The 20,332-nt window shown below is 45.9% G+C and overlaps 1 protein-coding gene across 5 annotated transcripts in view; it reads left to right on the top strand.

Moving 5' to 3' along the window:
• Positions 1 to 20,332, top strand: part of VEPH1 (ventricular zone expressed PH domain containing 1) — a 2,478,904-nt gene that overhangs the window by 1,946,360 nt on the left and 512,212 nt on the right. For all 5 annotated transcript variants that reach the window (XM_069618443.1, XM_069618442.1, XM_069618440.1 and 2 more), the window contains one exon: positions 8,348 to 8,465. In XM_069618443.1, the coding sequence (XP_069474544.1) occupies positions 8,348 to 8,465 (118 nt within the window). The remainder of the gene's footprint in view (positions 1 to 8,347; positions 8,466 to 20,332) is intronic.

Raw genomic sequence — 20,332 nt, 5'->3', positions numbered from 1 at the left:
GCCTCCAGCACCAATTGATAATTGTAATAAAGAAAGTATTCCTTTGACCCAGTTCAAAAATGTTATCAAACCAAAGTAATCCCAATTCTAACCTATGGAGCCGAAAACATGTTTGGGTGTGACTTTAATACCTGGTCAAGATGCGAGGGCCATTTTTGGAAGAAAGTCCTGCAGGTCCCACAAAGCATGCCAACTGCCTGCGTCCTGTATGAAATAGGAATATCCACACTTAACGCCAGAATAATTTGGAATAGACTAACATTATTACGAAAGACCAATGCTGATGCAAAATGAGTGCCCTTCGACATACTAATTGACAAAAACCAAGCAGGAAATTCAGCTTTGGCGGAATGGAGAGAACAAAGCAAGAACATTTTAAATCAGCTAAACATCGATGAACATCTACTATGGAATAACCCTGTTACAGTCAAAAAGAAGTTATTGGAGCTCGACTGGATAGAAATTGGCGAGAGAAGATCAGCCCACAAATCCATGAGAAATTCACCTTTTGAGGCTAGAAGGGTAAACACGATGCCAAAATAACTAACCCTATCCCCATGTAAACATCTAAGAAGACTGTATCTAAAATTCCGACTCAATATATTCGAAACCAAAGAAATTTTGAAAAACAAGAGGATGATCCCCACAAGTAACATAAAATGCAGATTTTGCCTAAAAGAAGATGAAAGTTTAAAACATCTAATCATCTCCTGTAGTAAACTGAGTGAACATCGGGAGACATGCCTAAGGAAGGAGATGGATAAACATCTGACCTACAGTGAAGAAGAGTGGTGGTGCCAGCTACACAACTGCGAGAGTAAATCACTGATGCTAGCAATAACGAAATTTCTAGACTGACTGCAGTCGTTGTTGGAGCAGGTATCTCCCAGCATGATCGGCATGTGAGTTCTGTCGGTCTTTGCACCAGATTGAGAGCAAAAGGTCTCCACCCTTCACTCAGAGACTCATCCTTGTTTTCTCTTTATATTCTTTTAAGATACATGTAATTTAGTGTAGGGTTTTTGCGAGAAATTTGTGAAATGTTTTTTTTCAAAAGTTTGTATAAACTATATGAAAATAAAAAAAAATAAAAAAAAATTGTAATAAATGTGCAAAGAATAAAGGCCTTAAACTAAATATATTTAAAACCAAGATACTTAATTGTCGCCCCCAATGATACAGGAAACCATATAGGCCATAATTTACAATAGACAGCACTATAATGGAGATTGTTGATATATTTAATTATCTTGCTATCAGGATCAATTCTCGTTGTAACTCTAATCCACAAATTGAGAAAGGCAGTAATGTCCTAAGACATTAGGGGGAGGCTATGCTTATGTTCTCTAGGTATTATGAGGACTCAGTGATATTGAATGCCCATGAAGTTTATAACTCCCAGGTGGTAGCAGCAGTTACTTATTGCTCGCAATTCTGGGGTCATACAGATATCACAGCAATGCAAACTAAAGAAAATAAGATTTTAAAAAGACTACTATCCTTGCCATATAGTGTGCTGTCGCTTCCAATTAAAATGGAATTGGGCACAATGAGAATAACCTATACATTGACACTTAAAACTCTTATTTACTGGTTAAGAATTTGGAACAGCGCAGATCTGAGCGATTACTTAGTTATGTTAAAATAATTCCTGGACTCACCAGGGGTGGGTGACCTACCCTGGTTTAAATACATTTAACTCATGTTGTCTCCCAAATTAGGTACAACGTCCTTTCATCAACAGTCTTTTTGTCAATGGATTTTTAACTAAACATTTTTAGCGTAAAAAGTTATCGAAATACATAGGACGGGTGAGAAAGTGCATATAGGAGGTGGGGGAAGGTCGGGAATAGAGAAAAAACAATAGAGGACAGGGATTTTGGAGGGACCCCCCAAAATAAAAAACATTCAATTTCGGTTTGTTTTTTCGTTCAAAGATATTCGTAAAAAAAACATTGAAAATAAATCTGTTGATGAAATGACATAAAACCCAAAATTATTGCCTAATCGCTACTGTTTTGTATGGCAGGCCAAACCAATGTTGGAAAAGGCTTATGGGAATTCGGTTCACAATAAGCTTTACCATTTTAATATGGAGGGCAGAATTACCAAAGATTATATGAACATCAAATGCTCTGTAGGATATGACTCCTACGTCGACAGATGCGAAACAAATGAGTGTGCCCTTTTACAAAAACTTTGTTTGGTGATCTCACCAGTTAGGGCATTTAATTCGAAGCAGGGTATTAATTGCCCTTTAAAAAGCCAATATTGTAAAACACTTGATGAAACAACTATTGATGATCTTTTAATCTGTCGTCTATATACATCCATGTGAATGTGATGGTTAAAACCCTTTTTTATAATAAAAGGAATCCGAAATGTGTGACCTGCACTCAATTTCTGTAAAATATGTAATGATACGATAATCAAAAATGCTCTGGTTGAATTTATGTGTGGCACATAGAGGAGAGATTGAGTTATGCAGCATCAAATGAGTAATATAGAATTCATGTAGTATGTGTAACGTTCTTTTAATCTACTCTTCAAGTTTTAATGTATTATGAGTTTTGTTGAACCAAATGTGTTTTTTTAATTCACTCAAACATTGTAATTGTTTTTCAAAATGTGTAGAATTCTGATGATAGGACACGTAGTACTTCATCAGACGGCACTGAGGTTCTCCAAGACCTGACATAATTATCTGGGCGCGAGGACTTTACCCTTGGCAGAGCTAGATATATCTATTTGCACATTTTGCCATACTCCAAAGGACTAATCTGATGAATTCTCTGATTATTGATTTCTTTTTAAATGTTATTTGCCATTGGATATGTACAGTTGTTACGTTTCTTTTATGGCTATGCTGAAGTAAAAAAAAATGATGAATTGGCCAATATGGCAATTTCCTGATGACCTGTTTTTTTGATGAATTGCTTTATTTGCCTTTTGTTTTCTAAATGCTCCTCTCATACTCTATGCCCTCATCCTCCTCTCCCTGCCCTGTTGGCTCATTTTCCTATCTCTATTTCCCTTGTTTCACCTTTTGTAATTCCCCACATGGTATTTCGCTTTCCCTGACCCTATGCTGTTCTTGTTGGCCTTCATTAAAAAAACGATTGTCAGTGGATGCTCATCATTGTGTTCGTCAATACAATTGAACAGGATGAAAGGTACAGTGGAAGGAAAGCAGCTTTCTTCTGATTAATTTGCCATGCAACCTATGTGAAATAAGATTCTGTACGACTATCAGGGCCTAATTTGCAAAGTATTTTCCAATGGGGGATTTCCTATTCAAAAACGCTTTTGTAAATCAGGTAGTTTTTTGTCTACTGGTGCTGGACCAGGAGTGAAGAAAGGCCTCATTGATCTTGCAGTCCTAACACCTGCTGTTTTTCTTCATGTTCTAGATCGTTGTGTATCTGCTTGCTCTGCAAACTAGGGAAAAGGAAGTGAAATCCATGTTTCTATGCCAGAGTCTGACAATGACTAGAAGGGGAACGTGCTTCTGTAACTGTCCTCACTGCAGGGTTCATATGTGTCAAAGCAACCACTTTCTTTTTTTTTTCTCTAGGACATACTCATCTACCATATAGAGATGTATATATTTATTTATTTGACATTTTTAGAGCGCTCCAAACCCATGGGCATCTGGGCGCTGGTTACTTAGAAGACAAGACTATAAACAAACAGTAAAGTTGATAGCCCCTGTATCCGGTTACTGGTTACAGGGGAGCATGACCCCAACCACTGGTGGTAACATTTACAATCGGAAGATGATTTTGTGCATAGCCTGGCAAATGTGGCGGCCCATGATTCTAGGATCATGCGTGAACAGCCAAGTTTTGAGACTTTTACGGAAGTACCAGAAGGAGGGATCTGATCTTAAATAGAACGAGGGTGTGTTCCAGTGTTTAGCTGCTACCACTGGGAAGCTGTTGCCCCTGCCTTTTTTTGATTGAATCTCGGGATGGAGAGGAGGTGTGAATGGGCGGCTCGGGTAGGTCTGGTAGACGTTAAGGGGAAAAACAGCTTGTCATTTTCCGTTTGCACTTGAAATGTATTAGTTTATATTTCATAAATGCCGCTCTTTTCATTAGAACTTCAAATAAGTATTAGAGATGGAGCTGTTCTGGCCCTTGAGTAAAACCCAACTTACATTGCAAGAAAAGCCTTCTCTGGTGCAATTTGACTTGCAAACGAAGGAACTCCATTTGCACCTGGGAATGTTCCTACTATATGCCGGGGGGAAAAGCAGTTGAGGAAGGTACATCATTTTGATCATCAAGGTACCACAATACTTCTGACTTGCTGCAATCTGGAGTTTTGAAAGGAGTATATGGACCGTAATAGACCCACCTGGGACTCCATTGGCTGTTCGCCAGAGGTGGGGTTGGTGGGGAGCAGTGATCGACTGCACCAACTTCTGGTGGTCTGCAGCTGCAAAGCTACCCAGAGGAGCGTGGCCGCATTTTCAGCATTTGAACAAACCCAATGAATCCCTGGCTACCCCCCCATGGTAGGCTCAGTCAGCAACTCTTTACACTAAGGACCCGATGCATGGAATCACTTGTGCAGGAAATAGGGAACTTGCCTGCCAAACTGTGTGCGAAATCCTGTTTGTTGATTCATGGAATCGAATGAGCAGTACTTTTCCAGGACTTGTGTGGAGTCCAGGCAGGCTCGGCATGTCTCTGAGTGCCATCGAGCGCCTTGCGTGAGACACCATGCAGAGCGTGGGCCTGGCTTGTGCAGAGGGCTGGAACTCATGGGGCGGAACACTGAAAATGGAAAAGAACATGCAAAAAAGTGGATGTTTTACGAGGGACGGCCCACAGGCAGTCCCTCGCACGCTCACATGTGTGCCCAATGAAGCATATTCATGGAACCACCCGCACAGCCTCTCTGCAAAGAAATGGCCACGCAAATCCCTCAATCTCTTTGCCACCTGATGGCAGGCGTAAAGGCACTTGCACATAGGAATCTTAGCGCAGAGGTGGGTTTGCATGTCAAATTAAGGGGTATCGAATAATTTAAGGGTGAGAATACACAGTGTAGCAGGATGCAGGAACGGTTTACGGGGGGGGTGGGGTTGCATGTAAATTTTCTGAGTTTAACCCAATTTACGAAGTATCATATGCATGTTGTCGGGTGTCCGATATCCAGGCATGCTTGCTGGGGACCCCATGCACTGTTTGAACGGTGCGTGTACTCACACCCGGGGGCGCACGCAAAGGTAGCTGTTCTGCCTATTTATGCTGTGTCTGGGGGTGTTTCAGGTGCGACTTGCGAATATGTTAATCGTGCGCAGTAAATTCCATGAATATGCAGTGCGCGCATTTTTTATTCTGCGCATAGCCGTGTTGTTCTCGGTGCATGGCAATTGTGGCAGAAATGTGCATATAACCATGAATCAGGCCCTAAATTGCTAAAGACACCACTTTGAGTCGCGTGAGCTCCTAGATGAGAAGTTCTGATTTCTCCAGACAAGCCGGCACCCCCTAATCCGACAACCGTATTTATAAGCCTACAATCCTCACCTCACTCCATTGCAAGCAGCACTGAGCCTCCCTCAGACTGATCCCTGAGGGACCTTCAGAGTGCAGCACTTTCCTGAGTCACACAAAATGCAAAACTTTAGAAATTACACTGTTGTTAGCGATTACCAGAACACCAGAAGGGAATTATGCAGAAGTATGAGAGCAGATAGAAGGAAAGAGGAGGCGTGTGAGGTGGCCCTTGCCAGGGTCTTGAAGGGTAATGTCGATAACATTGTGCAGGTAAATCCTGTGCCCAGAAGACGTCGGTGCAATGTCCACTACTTTGGACAAAGGATACTGTAAATAAACGAGAGTCATTCTCTGACACTGTCCTAGGAAGTATCCTGAGTGCACGTGATGACCACTCACTGGTGCAAGAAAGTGTATGTAGTTCACAAGTATTGTAATCTAGAATGAAGCAAACTTGGCAAAAGGCTGGTAAAGAGTTCTAGTCTATGATGAGGGTGGCAAACAATGCGACATTGTATGACAATGCTGCAGATCACACAAAACTCTTTCTTTGATGGTTATGCTTAAAGACATGGATGTCTCTTTAGGCACTAGAATAAAGACTATGACGCTGACTTCAAAGGTAGTTGCTCTATTAACCTGAGACAGTCCTGCAATTTGCTAGTCATCATACATGCACATGTACCTGCCATATCAAAATGATCATCCAACCTCTGGTTGATCATAAGCATAACTACCCATAAGCCGGCATAACTTAATACAACTGTACTTTCACCTTAAAATATCATGATTATGGACATGTGTGTCTGCAAAGCATAGTGTTAACAATGGTAATTCTCTGCTACACTGATGGAAGTAATAACCTTTTTTATACATCAGCACAAACTAGTGCCATATGTATTTCCTGTACTGACGGCTTGTTTACATGTCAGGTTGACGTAACTGCCAATGAATGAAGTGCTTTTACCCCCCCACGCCTCCACAGTCTACATGAGACAGTGAGGAAATACGGACTGATATGATTGTAACACTTTTTAACATATGAAATACAAATCGGGTTCTGACACTGTTACACATTAATGAAGCAAAGGTGAAGTCTGTCTCAGATTTTGGACACTTTTTACTAACATTTTTAATTCTCAGTGGGGGTCATTATAACTCTGGCGGGAACCGTGCCGGTAAAAACAGCAGGCTGCCGCCGGAGTTATGCTTTTTTTCTGGCACCTGGCAAAAGTAACTCCCCATTCCCATTCGAGTCCGATTGGACTCAATGGAAATGGGGAGGACGGATGCACTGGCACTGTGTGAAACAGTGCCGGTGCATCCTTCAAAGTATGCGAGCGGGAGCGTGCCTATCCGCCCGCCAAGTCACACCTGGCGGGTGGAAAGGCACCCGCACGCAGAACTCGGAGCGTGCCGGTAGCTTGTTGGCACCGTTGTTACCGGACCGGCATACTCATAATGCGGCCCAGTTTGGTTAAATTGCAGTACTATAATAAAAGCGATGTTACTGTATTAATATGTCATGAATCATACTGTTTCAAGTAACCAGTATTTCATCAAAGAACCACATGTACTTCCGATATACTGCCCCCATTATTGATCGGCCCAATTTCCATTATATTGCATTTCCTGCATCAGCCACAGCATGGTAAACACTGGATTGCATGATCATATCTTTAGTCAGCAATACATTGTGGAGTGCAACAATGAATTGGAGAGGCTCTGGACATAGTACATTCCAGGCGGTTCTATGTGATTTTAACAAACCAAAAAATAAAGAATCCAAAATAATGACAAAAATACTTTTTTTGGGGGTGGGGTCCCACAATCTCCCTGTTTCTCCATATTTAAAACTCTGCCCCAAACCCCTCCCCACCAGATGTAACCCTTTACCCCACATGTATTTCTTTTAAAAGATTGGTTATGTTTTTTTTTAAAATTCGTTATAATTTCATTCTTTATTTTTTATTAGATATCATCACTGGATACCATTCCAGCTGATGACAACTAGTTGATGATGAGCCCTTGCTCTGCATTTGAATGACAAGGGACGTCCCAGGTTATGCTAAATCAGCCGTATGAGCTACAGCGTCTTTTGAACGATAGGATGGTCAAATCCGTTGAAAGGCGACTTGTGAGCAGGCTTCTGCAGGAGGTTAGATCAAGAGTATCTCGGGCAGATGCAAGTGAAGCTTTGCGTTTACATAGCAACAGGCGAGAGCTCCTTCAAGTATATCTAGCACCATGGGGAGACACGGTCAAGATCATCTCACCTCTATGATCTTAAAGGGCTTCAGTGGTTTCACAGAAGAATTTCAACTTAAATTGAATTCATTGCTTGTCAATGTTACTAGTAGCACTCTGACTCCTTCTCTGCTGACCCTTCCCCTCATCATCAATGAGATACATAAAATGCATCTTGATTGACAGCTACCCTTAGTCCAAATATTGGTAAGGACAGCAGGCATGCTGTGATGTGTTAAAGAACCCGTGCAGATCCTGGGTTTACAAAGCCAACAGGGCATCCTAGCTGTAGGGAGACAGATCCAAATCTTGCACCAGAATTTCAGGAAAGAAACTGATCCCCTGGACGCGTTATTGGTCGCTCTCCTTCCAGCAGTTCCACAACCAGTAGAGATTTGGCTTCCATCTCAATTAAAGACCACAATGTCACTTTCACTAACATTCAAATTATATATGAGTCATGTATGAGTCACTATTGAATGTGTAAAGCAACATCTGTGACGAATGTGCCCATCTGATTTCATTTACAGCAAGTAAGACTGCCAATACCCTGCCCAGCTCTTATTATTTTGTTTTTATTGCTTGCCTAGGATCTGGACCAGGTACAGATGCATCTGGAAGAAGTGAGGTTCTTTGATCTGTTCAGCTTCACAGAGGAAGCTGGGGCTTGGCAGTGTTTCATGTGCAACAACCCGGAGAAGGCAACAGGTAATAACAACTCATCCTTCAACCTCTACTCAGCACCTACACTCAGCAATGACCTTGTGACCTTGGAATGGCTTTGCTGTGGGGCAGGATAAGGCAAACACCTCACAGAGACACTATCCCGGGTAACATTTTGCTGTGGGGGTTGGGCTAAGCACACCACCGTCTAAGTGCAAACAACAAGTTTGCGACATCACAAACCAGGGGCCAAAATGATTTACTGCGCTTGGTTGTGGTTTATTTCCCCACAGGTAATCTCACTCGATTGAAATGTACTGTGTGGTATTTGTACGGCTGCATCCAGACTTTCATCACACAGTTATTGTTCTATTTCTACCCCAGGTCGTTATTATATTTTCTGCAGATAAGGCATTTTTTCTTCTATAACTTGTGTTTGAACAGCAAGCACATCAATACGTCATGGAAGAGGAAGGGAAACTTTACACTGCAGTTGTGTAGTACACAACATTTACTAAGCAGAATAATATGTAAGGACCTGAGAAGTACATTTGGAAGTATTTTTAAATCCGTAATTAATTTTCTGATTCTTTGGGCCTCATTATAAGTTTTCCGGTCTGGGAACTATGGTACCGGTAAGCATGCCAGTACCGTAGTTCCTGTACTGGCAAACTCAGAGTTGTGCTCGCGGGTGCCTTTCTGTGCCAGGTCGGACCTGGTGAACAGAAAGGCACCCACGAGCACAGAATGTAAACTGTGCCGGTGCATCTGACCTCCCCATTCCCATTCGGCCCTACGGGGCCGAATGGGAATGGGGAACATCTTTTTCCGGTGCCCGCAAATGGGCAATTATCGGGTCTGGCAGGGCCATAATGACCCGGTAATTGCCCATTTGCGAACGCCAGAAAAAATTGCAAGTTTGGCTGCAGCCTGCCAGTTTTACCGTCAAGGCTACTGCCAAACTTGTAATGAGGCCCATTAATGTCTTCAAATATGAAAAACTGGAGAGTCTGTAAATATTGCCAAAGTTCAGAAAAGCACACAACCAATTGGGAAAAGAATACAGGCCCGAAGTAATATGAGGTTAAAGAGGGGTATCATCTATTAAAAAGTAAATATATCAAATAATAAAAAATACAAGATTCAAGGCGAGAACACCAAGAGCGGAAAAAAGAACCAGCCATTAAAAACAAATGCAAACAAAAGAAATGTGTAGAGTCAAGCTCACATTTTCCAAATTACAGCAACAAAAACACCAAGGAAAATGACACATAAGCATTTGCAATTTTACATGATGGATTTTATTTTTAGAACTTAAATGTTTCAAAGTTATGGTTTCCAAATGTTAAATCTATAATAGTGTGGGAGAGGTCATTGTATACCAGAGGTCTGGGGATTTCTACAAGCTCTCCGGATCAGCTCCCAAGGGCCCAACAACCCTTTCCCCAGAATAAATGGAGGACTCAGCCAAGGCCATGTTAGAACTGTCGTTATTACAAAAACTGCCAGGGATCATACAGGACAATCACAGATCTCAAGAATTTCCAATCCCACAAGACGTGCCCCCCCATTTTGAGGTGAAATTGTGTCAGCACCTGGGCCCTGCCCAAAAACCTATCACTCACTTTGATTGGGTGCTTGTAGTGGTAGAATTTATAGAAGGTCTGTATACATCTTACTCTACTGGTCCTCCCATGTCAGCTGGCTGGTCTGCCCCGTCCCCAAGAAACTATTACATTGTAACAGGGTTGCAGATTTGCCATTGGCCCTAGCCCCTCTGCTATCCACCACTGGATTTCTGTCCTCTGATTGGCTAGAACTGGTCTCCCCAGGCCTGGGACCCAGTTTGGTTCTCAGCCCTCTCTGCACCTCTTCAAGGTGATGTGAAATGACTATGTGTTCCCAACGTATCTAGTAGCAACATCACCTTTGCCTTGGGAGTGCACTCACATGCAACATTTGTTTCATTTCGCATCTGTGCCACTGCAAACTGTGTTTCCAGCGCGGGTGAATACCCATTGTCTAGCTCGGCCACATCACGTGGTTGTGGACCACAAAATCGAGCTCTCTGGGTTTGCAATTATCAGCATTTATTGTGTCTTTCTGCAGCTGGCCCTTTGACATTTGAAGTTTGAAATGTGTTTTTTATCTCTGACCTTGGCTGTGAGCTGGCCTTCCCGCTCTGTGCTGCCCAGTTCTGCTCCCCTTCGTCCCTTGTCCTGTGGCTTGAGGCCTTTTGTGATTTTCATTAGACTTATAATATGATTTCTGCCTACTGATATTGTACTGTCTTTCCGATAGGTTAGTCGTATTTGGTCATACAAGAGTACTTATGTACTCCTGTAGTTCCGTAGGGTTAGTTAAGCATCTGCAAGCTTGCTGTTCATCTATTTGTTGCCTTGCATTCAGCATTTCTGCACCTGGCTAATGAGAAAATTATACACGCTTTTGACCGTATGTATATTTATCTGTCCTCTATCTACAGAACTGTGTGTCATGGTGTCACTAATGACATCAGAACAGTGGTTTCTCTGCACTTAGTCAACGCTGTCCATTATGGCATTTCTATCCATAATCACTGTTGAGGGACCTGTATCCATAAAGACATTTAATGGATAAGGTTGGAATGGCTGTCTGAGGGAATATCTCTCTGCATACATGTCAGTCATTGGTGCTCCCGAGGGTTGCCCGAGTAATGAGTGGCTCTGTGTGTTCTTGACTCTTCGGGCCATCATGTTTATGGGGGTGAGAGGTGTATTCCTGGGACCCTTTCTTCAGTAGGTGTTTACGGTTCATGGATGGCTGATCAGAATTTTGTGGGAGAGGAAGGAGGATGCTGGCCGCATTGTGCACATCATGCAGGCTTTATGCTATTGTGGTGCAACCAACATAGGATTGTGTAAGCAGCATATTCATGCTACATCTCCAAGGTAAACTGTGCGACAATAGCAAGAGATATTATATGGTCCAAGATTGACTATTGTAGTAGTCTATTAGTTGGTATCGAGAAGGTAGAATGTGTTAGACATCAGGTGATACAAAATAGTGATGTGATTGTGGACTTAGACGGAGATAGCATGTAACCAAAGCAAGACAGGAACTACATTGGTTGCCAATTGAGGCTATAATCGACTTCTGCCTCCTTGTAATTTCACATAAATGCCTAGTTGGCTCAAGTCTTGCCTATCTGAGTGAGGCATTGTTTACTTAAGTGAATGCCAGAACTCGTAGATCAAATACCACATACCAGCTGAAGGAGCCTAGATGTATGCTCTCACAAGTTACTAAATGTGCCTTCTTTGCTGCAGCTCCCAATGCTTGAAATGCAATCCCACCTGATCTTCGAGATGTGAAAGTTACAGAAAGGTTTAAGAAGAAATACGAAGACCTTGCTCTTCGGATAGTTTAGTGTCCTTATTGTATGCGGCTGCGACCCTCGGTACCACTCGACGGTTTTCGCTAGGTTGTGTTTGTTTATCTTGCGCACATACGCCTCTCGGTCCAAAGGTGCACGGTACAAATAAATAAAGTAAAGTAAAGTATAATGCTCTTTGAGGTCAGCAGTAAAGAACCTAGAGACCCTCATTAACACAATGAATGGTGGTATATTATCATTGAGACTTAGATATTGCACAGGAGAAATGATACAGATGGAGGATGTTGTGGGGCTAAACTTTAAAGATGAGAAAGCAAGAAAGCATGTATCAAATCTATGTAGGATCCAACAAGTGAGAAGATATGTGCCGCAGTAAAGGCACGATACCGAATCCAAAGTGATATTTTTCATATATTTCATCTATGCTGCCCATTATTGGCGCTGTGTTTATAGATGTCATTTGTGACATCATTGGTGAGGTAATAAACGGTACACTTGGGGGACTTAGGGATTTGTAGTTTACTCTAAGTTGGCCATTTTGGGATTTTTTTGTTTGTTACTGGAAACATGACTTTCCTTCAATGTATGTTTTTTTTATACCAATGGCATTTTCTTAAATTACTTTAGTATTGTCCTTCTGCTTAGTAGGGAACTTTAAAATCCATGCAGCTAAAGTTTATTAAGGTATTTCAATATATTGTTTTTTTAATGGCCTACCCTGTAAAATCATGTTCTCACATATCGAGGATGGACGATAGTATTCATAGTCTATAACCTTTGGCCAGACTCAGCACAGGCCACAGGCGTTGCAGGTGTCTACACATTCAGCATATACATAGGGTGCAAACATTGCATAATTCAGATTCAGTAAAGACTTCAGACTTTGCACTCCACTACTCTGGGACGTTATCCCTACACAGCTTCAGACTTTACACTCCACTACTCTGGGATGTTGTCCCTACACAGCTTCAGACTTTACACTCCACTACTCTGGGATGTTGTCCCTACACAGCTTCAGACTTTAAACTCCACTACTCGGGGACGTTGGCCCTACACAGCTTCAGACCATTTGAACTGGGAAAGGCGCTACCTTCCACTACTCTGGGATGTTATCCCTACACAGCTTCAAAACTGCAAACGGTAGACGCTGACTTCTATCTCCACACACTCCTATTTTCTGTGACACTAAAACTCTTGGCATTAATATGCTTCAGAATCACATCTTCAACAATGGCGGCTCTCTCTTTCTTTTGCACTATCTGCTTTTTTATTTCACTGTCTCATTACAAACAGCATTTGTTATTCTGTACTTCTGTGCATCTCTAATAGACCATAGGTGTTTTGACTTCTACAAGTGCTTTTGGGCAACTTCTAACCTACAAATCCTCAAGTAGGTTATTACTAGCTCACTCTACCCCACTCTTCCTCACTCGTCAGCATTGGGCGATCATCCTGAATTCAAACGTTATGAGTCCATGAAAGTCCATGCTGAAAATCCTCAAGACGTTATACTCAACCCACTAACATCTCCGCATTTCAACAGTGCACACCTTCATTCTCACCCAAACTTGCCTCATATGCACTACTTTCTGCACTTACGACTCATAATAGTGCGTTGCCAGGAACACCTTCTCCTGTTTGTTTTCAACACCACACATTTTATTTCTAAAAAACAAGCACATCTATAGCCCATAAAAGGATACACCATGCACATCTAGACCCAACGCCTCTCCAGTCCTTGCTGCATTTCAGATATCCGCTGAACCTTTTCTCTCGCCATTTAGACTGCAAAAGAGCTGTTCCACGTCGCATGTTCATCCGGTACTCTCTCTCGGGATGAACGCTGGCGCTGGTCAGACCACTACCTCCTCTGATTATCAGGCTTGGCGGAAGCAGTTTTACCTTCGCTTTCACCTGCATTGCCTTGCGGAACGTAAGCGTTCTCTTATCTACGTTACTCCCACACTGTCGGGTGCTTTACTCACGCAACCACACTGACTGTAGAGAACGAAATTCCCAGCGACATTGAGAGCCTCCACGCACACCGGACACTTCAGCGACTCACTCGTGAAGGCGCCACCCATTCACTCGAAGATTAACCAGTAAGGAATTCCTACCATCGCCATTACCCGCTGATGGCTCTGTGACATCACCATTATGCCTTACGCTTGGGAGGGTAAACATCTCCTGTTCCCAACTGTCATCTACTTACAATGCGGGCTGACACATATCAGTGCAATACCATCGGCACTAGACGACTTTAAACAAACAGCACTTCACAGTGCATCAACTTCAGACCATACCAATGGTATATAAGGCGCTATATAAATGCAAAATAACATAACATAACATCTCTGTGCACTGGTTTCCAACGCATTACTTGTCTGAACACGCGCTGCAACACCTGTTATCTTCTTCTTACATCCGTGGGGCACCGCTGGGGTTCCCCCTCCCTTCTTGTATTGGGGCTTTCCACAGGACACTTCCCCCTGCGCTCTCTGCCCATGCTCCACTGGTTTGGGCTTGGCCCCACTTCACCGTTGGGGCTCTACTTCACGATTGGGGCTCTACTTCACGATTGGGGCTTACTGCTCTTCCCCCAGTACACTGCCTCTGCCCCACATCTTGCACAGGATTGTATTGGGGCTTCCTTCATTTCATAGCCCCCCCTTTGCTTCATCACTTGGGGACATCATTATTAAACGTATCCTTTCTGGGGCAGCTCCAGGGCTTCACCTTGGAGATTACGTTCACATTCCCCTCGGTTTTCCTCCTGCCAGCACCCTATGCTTTGTGGGGCCTGCAACAGTACCGGGTTCCTCTTATCTTCATAACCCCCTGGACACTATGCTTTTTCTTTACTTGTGCCCAGGGTCTGCGCGGGGGCTTACTTCACTACCCCTCAGTTCTTGTGCTGGGCTGCACACACCCCTGGGTTATGGGACTTAGTTCTTGCCTTTGGGGGGCAGTGGTCCCTTCTCTTCCTCTGCTGCTCCCCCCTCAGCACTTTCTTCTTCTTCTTTGCGCAGGTTCTTAGTAATCCTCATCACCAATGTAAGAAAGCAGCTTCTGTAGTCTTCTTGAACTTATTTACAAGTACTTTATTGCAAGTTACATCGAGCTGTTAACTAGGAGACCACTGGGTCCTATCACCCAGGCTCAACTGCCCGAGCTAGAACCTTGGTGCCAGATCCACCAGCAAACATTCTGCTGGCTCACACAGCATTCCATGCACACATACACACATGACACAAGTACATCATAACAAGAACCACAATGTACCTTGTGCTTGTAGAAGATCTTGGTGCTCAACAGGGTTGAGTCGGTTTCAGGGTGCTTTGCAGCTTATGCGACAGAGTTCAACATGGGAGACAGCTGCTGGTATCAGGCCGCAGGCAGCTCGGGAAGTGAGGCTGGATGGATGGCTGCAGGGTGGCTTACATGGTGCCTCATGGTCAGGAATCATTGTCTCAGTGCTGGTTGGCAGGTCTGAAGCTCTGGTTGAGGCATCTTGGACAGCGTTAGTGGCAGCGGTGTGATAACAGTCAGCTGTGCAGTAGGTTGCAGCTCGAGGTGCTCAATTGACTTGAAAAGGTCCATTAAGGTGGATGCCGGTTCATGCTTGTCGATGAACTCCTCTTAGCTTCTTCGCCAGGCTTGTGCCATCCTTTAAGGCAGATGGGCCAAAGCTGAGGAGAGTGTTGCAGACAACAGCCTTGTCCTTGGTTTGGTTCAGAAACTCCAAATGAGTAATTTTTGTTACTCCTTGTAAAGTATTCAGATGATCTGCCCAAAAGAGGGGCTTGACCCTCTTTTAAAGCCAAATGGAACACATCTAAGCCTACCTCAATGAACCAATACTGGGTCCCCACCAACAATCTCCTGCATGCATAAGGTCATTACCAAAGTGGATTGCAATAGAAAAGGTAAAGGGGTGAAACTATGTAATACTAAGTCCCAGCTGAGCGTGGAGAGCGGTCGCCGGTGGCCTGAGGGGATTAGCAGGCCTGAAAGCCCTGCCTGGGCCTCCGTGAGTTTGTGCTTGTAATATTGGTTAAAGGAAAAGTTACGTTGTTTTATTTTTCTCGCGCTCCCAGCGCGTGTGTGGCCTGCTCCTGCTCCCCCCCTCCCACTTCCTGGTCTTTCCCCTCCCTCCCCGCCCACCCCCCCCTCTGATTGGCTGTGTCCTGCCTCCCCTCTGGCCTACTCGACGGCCGTTCCCCACGCTCGCTTCTTCTCCAGCTGAGCGTGGAGAGCGGTCGCCGGTGGCCTGAGGGGATTAGCAGGCCTGAAAGCCCTGCCTGGGCCTCCGTGAGTTTGTGCATGTAACATTGGTTAAAGAAAAAGTTACGTTGTTTTATTTTTCTCGCGCTCCCAGCGCGTGTGTGGCCTGCTCCTGCTCCCCCCCTCCCACTTCCTGGTCTTTCCCCTCCCTGCCCGCCCACACCCCCTCCCCTCCCTCTGCCTATAACCTCCCCCTTACTGGGCAGCCCTCTGCCCGGCAGCCCCCGCGGCTAAGGGCCCCAGGCCAAGGGCGACTCCTACAGTGCGGCTCCCTGTGTGTCTGCAGGTGTCCGCAGGGGACGCCAGGTGCAAGTTCCACCTTTTCTCCGGCCCACCCCACCTCACCTCACCTCACCCGCATGATGCCTCGCCCCCCCCTATTCTAATTTTCCGGTAAACTAGGGTGTTTCTCTCCTCTCGCAGGAATCTCAAACTTAGGTGGCCCTGACCCACTACGCATTACTGTTTGCTCTTCACTGTGTTAAACTAGGGTGTTTCTCTCCTCTCGCAGGAATCTCAAACTTAGGTGGCCCTGACCCCCTACGCATTACTGTTTGCTCTTCACTGTGTTAAACTAGGGTGTTTCTCTCCTCTCGCAGGAATCCCAAACTTAGGTGGCCCTGACCCACTACGCATTACTGTTTGCTCTTCGCTGTGTTAAACTAGGGTGTTTCTCTCCTCTCGCAGGAATCTCAAACTTAGGTGGCCCTGACCCCCTACGCATTACTGTTTGCTCTTCACTGTGTTAAACTAGGGTGTTTTCTCTCCTCTCGCAGGAATCTCAAACTTAGGTGGCCCTGACCCACTACGCATTACTGTTTGCTCTTCACTGTGTTAAACTAGGGTGTTTCTCTCCTCTCGCAGGAATCTCAAACTTAGGTGGCCCTGACCCACTACGCATTACTGTTTGCTCTTCACTGTGTTAAACTAGGGTGTTTCTCTCCTCTCGCAGGAATCTCAAACTTAGGTGGCCCTGACCCACTACGCATTACTGTTTGCTCTTCACTGTGTTAAACTAGGGTGTTTCTCTCCTCTCGCTGGAATCTCAAACTTAGGTGGCCCTGACCCACTACGCATTACTGTTTGCTCTTCACTGTGTTAAACTAGTGCCCTCCACTCACTTCCTGTCTGCATACTCGTGTCGTTCGCCTCCCCTCCTATTCCATGGTGCTCTCCATCTCGCCTATCTACTCTAACTGCTTCTCCATTGACTATCCTGCTCTCCTCACTAAATCCGGTAGGAAAAAGTTTAAAAAGGACATCCTGGTCTCCAACCCAGGCCTCCCTATCGCTGACACCTACACGAGCGCCTGCTCCAAGGAAACTCTCACTGACATTCTCTTCTTCGTGCCTTCACCTGACCTATGGACCCTTCACATGGTCGCTGTGCTCTCTCCTTTCTCCACCTCTCCCATTAATGGTGGCACCCGTTGGGATGTCCTCTTGGCCCCTTTCCACTCCTCTAAAGCCATCATTAATGTCTATGCTAACGGGACCGTCTTGGTCCAAGGCCCTCAGGCCAACCTTCACCTCTTTGATAGACGCTTCCCATGCCTCATCAACTTCCTCTCCGCTCCCGCTGTCCCCCCTCCTCTATCCTCAGCTACCTTGCCTCCCCCCTCCCTCCCTGCCCCCTCCCTTGCTCCCTCTTCAACTCCTTCTCTAACACCTCCGCAGGGTGTACCTCTGATCTGTACCCCTCCCCGGAAGTTTTTCAAGGGTGGCAACCTTCTCCACATTGCCACTCTAAACTCCCGCTCTGCCATCAAGCACTCCTCTGATATCTGTCGCCTTCTTGAGGAACTGGACCTCGACATCCTCGGTCTCACTGAGACTTGGTTCACTGCCAGCTCTGCCACCAGCTTCGACACACTCCTACCTGACGGCTACAAGATCCTCTCCGTGCCCAGGCCCAACCGTTCAGGGGGTGGTGTTGCCCTTATCTTCCCTGAGTGGATTCCTGCCACTGTCACTCCTACGCAGACCTACTCCTCTTTTGAATGTCTTGTCTGCCGACTTTCTCTCTCTCCTAGCCATTCCCTTACCGTGGCTACTATCTATCGGCCACCTGGTCAAATTTCCTCCTTCCTCTCTGAGTGGGCTGATCTCTCCTCATCACTCCTGTCCTCAACCACCCAACTCCTCTTTCTCGGCGACTTCAACATCCACCTTGATGCCTCCTGTCCCCCCACTGGTCTCTTTCGCGAACTCTGCAACTCTCTCTCACTCTCTATTCTCCCTTCTGGTCCTACTCACTCTGCAGGGCACACTCTTGATGCTCTGATCTCTTCTGACCTTCCCCTCTCCCTCCCTCTCTCCACTCCTCTCTCCTGGAGTGATCACTTTCTTCTATCCTCCCACCTCTCCCTCCCTACCCCACAGGCAAAGCCACCCTCTTCACTGCCACCCACCTTCTCGGTCATCCGACCCATGAAGCGGGTGTCAGTTGAGGCTTTCGCTGCCACCTTCTCGCCCCCTCCTCCCCCCTCGGCTGACTCCCACCCCGACACAGCCCTCTCCATGCTCTATTCCTCTATATCTGATACTCTCGACATCCTTGCCCCCGTCATGAGAATCCGCCTGAAGCCCAAAGCCAAATGTAATTCCTGGTACGACTCGGATCTCGTCACCCTAAAACGCAAGTGCAGGGTGGCAGAGAGGAAATGGCGTGCTTCATGTTCATCCTCTGACAAACTGGCCTGCCGCCTGCTCCAAAGGCAATATCGGCTCTCCGTTCTCACTAAGAAGAGAGCCCTTATCCAAGCCCGCATCTCTGAGGCATCAAACAACTCGGCCGAACTCTTTAAAATCTGCAAGGAGCTGGCCAACCCTGCTGCAGTCTCTACCTCTCCTGTCCCCTCACAGGCCCTCTGCACTGCACTGGCCTCGCACTTCATCTCAAAAACTCAGGACATCCTGTCCTCACTCTCCTCCCCTCTCCTCCCTCCCTCTCTTCCTGGCTCTTCCTCTTGCTCTCTTGTAGCCGCCCCTCCGCCCTCCTTCTCTTCATTTCCACCTTTTTCTGCTGACGAGGTTTCCAGACAAGTCCGATCTATGAAAGCCTCGTCTAAACAGGTTCACCCCTGTTCCTCCAAAACCATCAAGGACCACATCGTCTCCCTGGCTCCTGCCCTGGCTGACTTTTGCAACCACTCATTCGCCTCTGGAGTCTTCCCATCCCCCCTCAAGCACTCCCTTGTGCACCCCCTCCTCAAGAAACCCTCTTCCGACCCCTCCTGCCCGGCCAACTATCGCCCAATCTCCATTACTCCCTTCCTGGGCAAGCTCCTGGAGAAACTGGCCATCTCCCAGCTTAACCTCCATGCTGAATCTGTTGGTAATCTTCATGACCATCAATCCGGCTTCAGAGCGGCCAGAAGCACGGAAACTGCTCTCCTGAACATCCGTGAGGACCTGCTCCTGAACCTCGATTCCAACACTCCCTGTGTTCTCATTCTGCTCGATCTCTCCTCTGCCTTTGACACTGTCAACCATGCCATCCTGCTCAACCGTCTCCGTGATAACCTGGGTATCACTGGTCAGGCTCTGGCATGGCTGACCTCTTTCCTCTCTGGTCGACCCTCCCAGGTCCAAATGGGCTCCTTCCTCTCTGACATCTTTTTCTCCACCTGTGGTGTCCCCCAGGGATCCAACCTCTCTCCCTGGCTTTTCAACCAGTATCTGGCACTCCTTGCCCACCGCATCGCCGCCCTCTGCCCCCACTTCCAGTGCTATGCGGACGATACCCAGCTCATTTTCAGGCTACCCTCGGCCTCCTCCTCTCCTTCCCTCATCTCCGACTGTCTGTCTGCTATCCAGGAATGGTGTGCCGCCAATGACCTCTGCCTTAACGCCAGTAAGACTGAGATTCTACTCATCGGCGCACCCACTCCCTCCTTCCCTGCAGCTCTCTGGCCGGCCTCCCTTGGCCCCCTTCCTGCCCCTACATGCAAGGCTAAAAACCTCGGGGTCATCTTCGACTCCACACTCTCCTTCTCTCCTCATATATCTGATGTCTCTAAGAAATCACACTACCAGCTGCACCTCCTCAGAGGTATTCTTCCCTTCCTCTCCTTCCCCCAGAAGCTCACTGTCTCCCGAGCCCTGGTTCTCTCAAGGCTGGACTACTGTAACAGCCTCTATCTTAATCTCCCTGCCTCCACTCTCCGCCCTCTGCAACTTATCCAGAACAGAACTGCGAGACTTGTCCTTGGCCTCAAGCCCAGGGACCGTATCTCTCCAGGACTGAAAT

The sequence above is a fragment of the Ambystoma mexicanum genome, chromosome 10 (genome assembly GCF_040938575.1).
Source record: "Ambystoma mexicanum isolate Mex_15411 chromosome 10, UKY_AmexF1_1, whole genome shotgun sequence".
Lineage (NCBI taxonomy): Eukaryota > Metazoa > Chordata > Amphibia > Caudata > Ambystomatidae > Ambystoma > Ambystoma mexicanum.
Note: the sequence above shows the minus strand (reverse complement) of the source record. Positions and strands in the feature narration are given on the sequence as shown.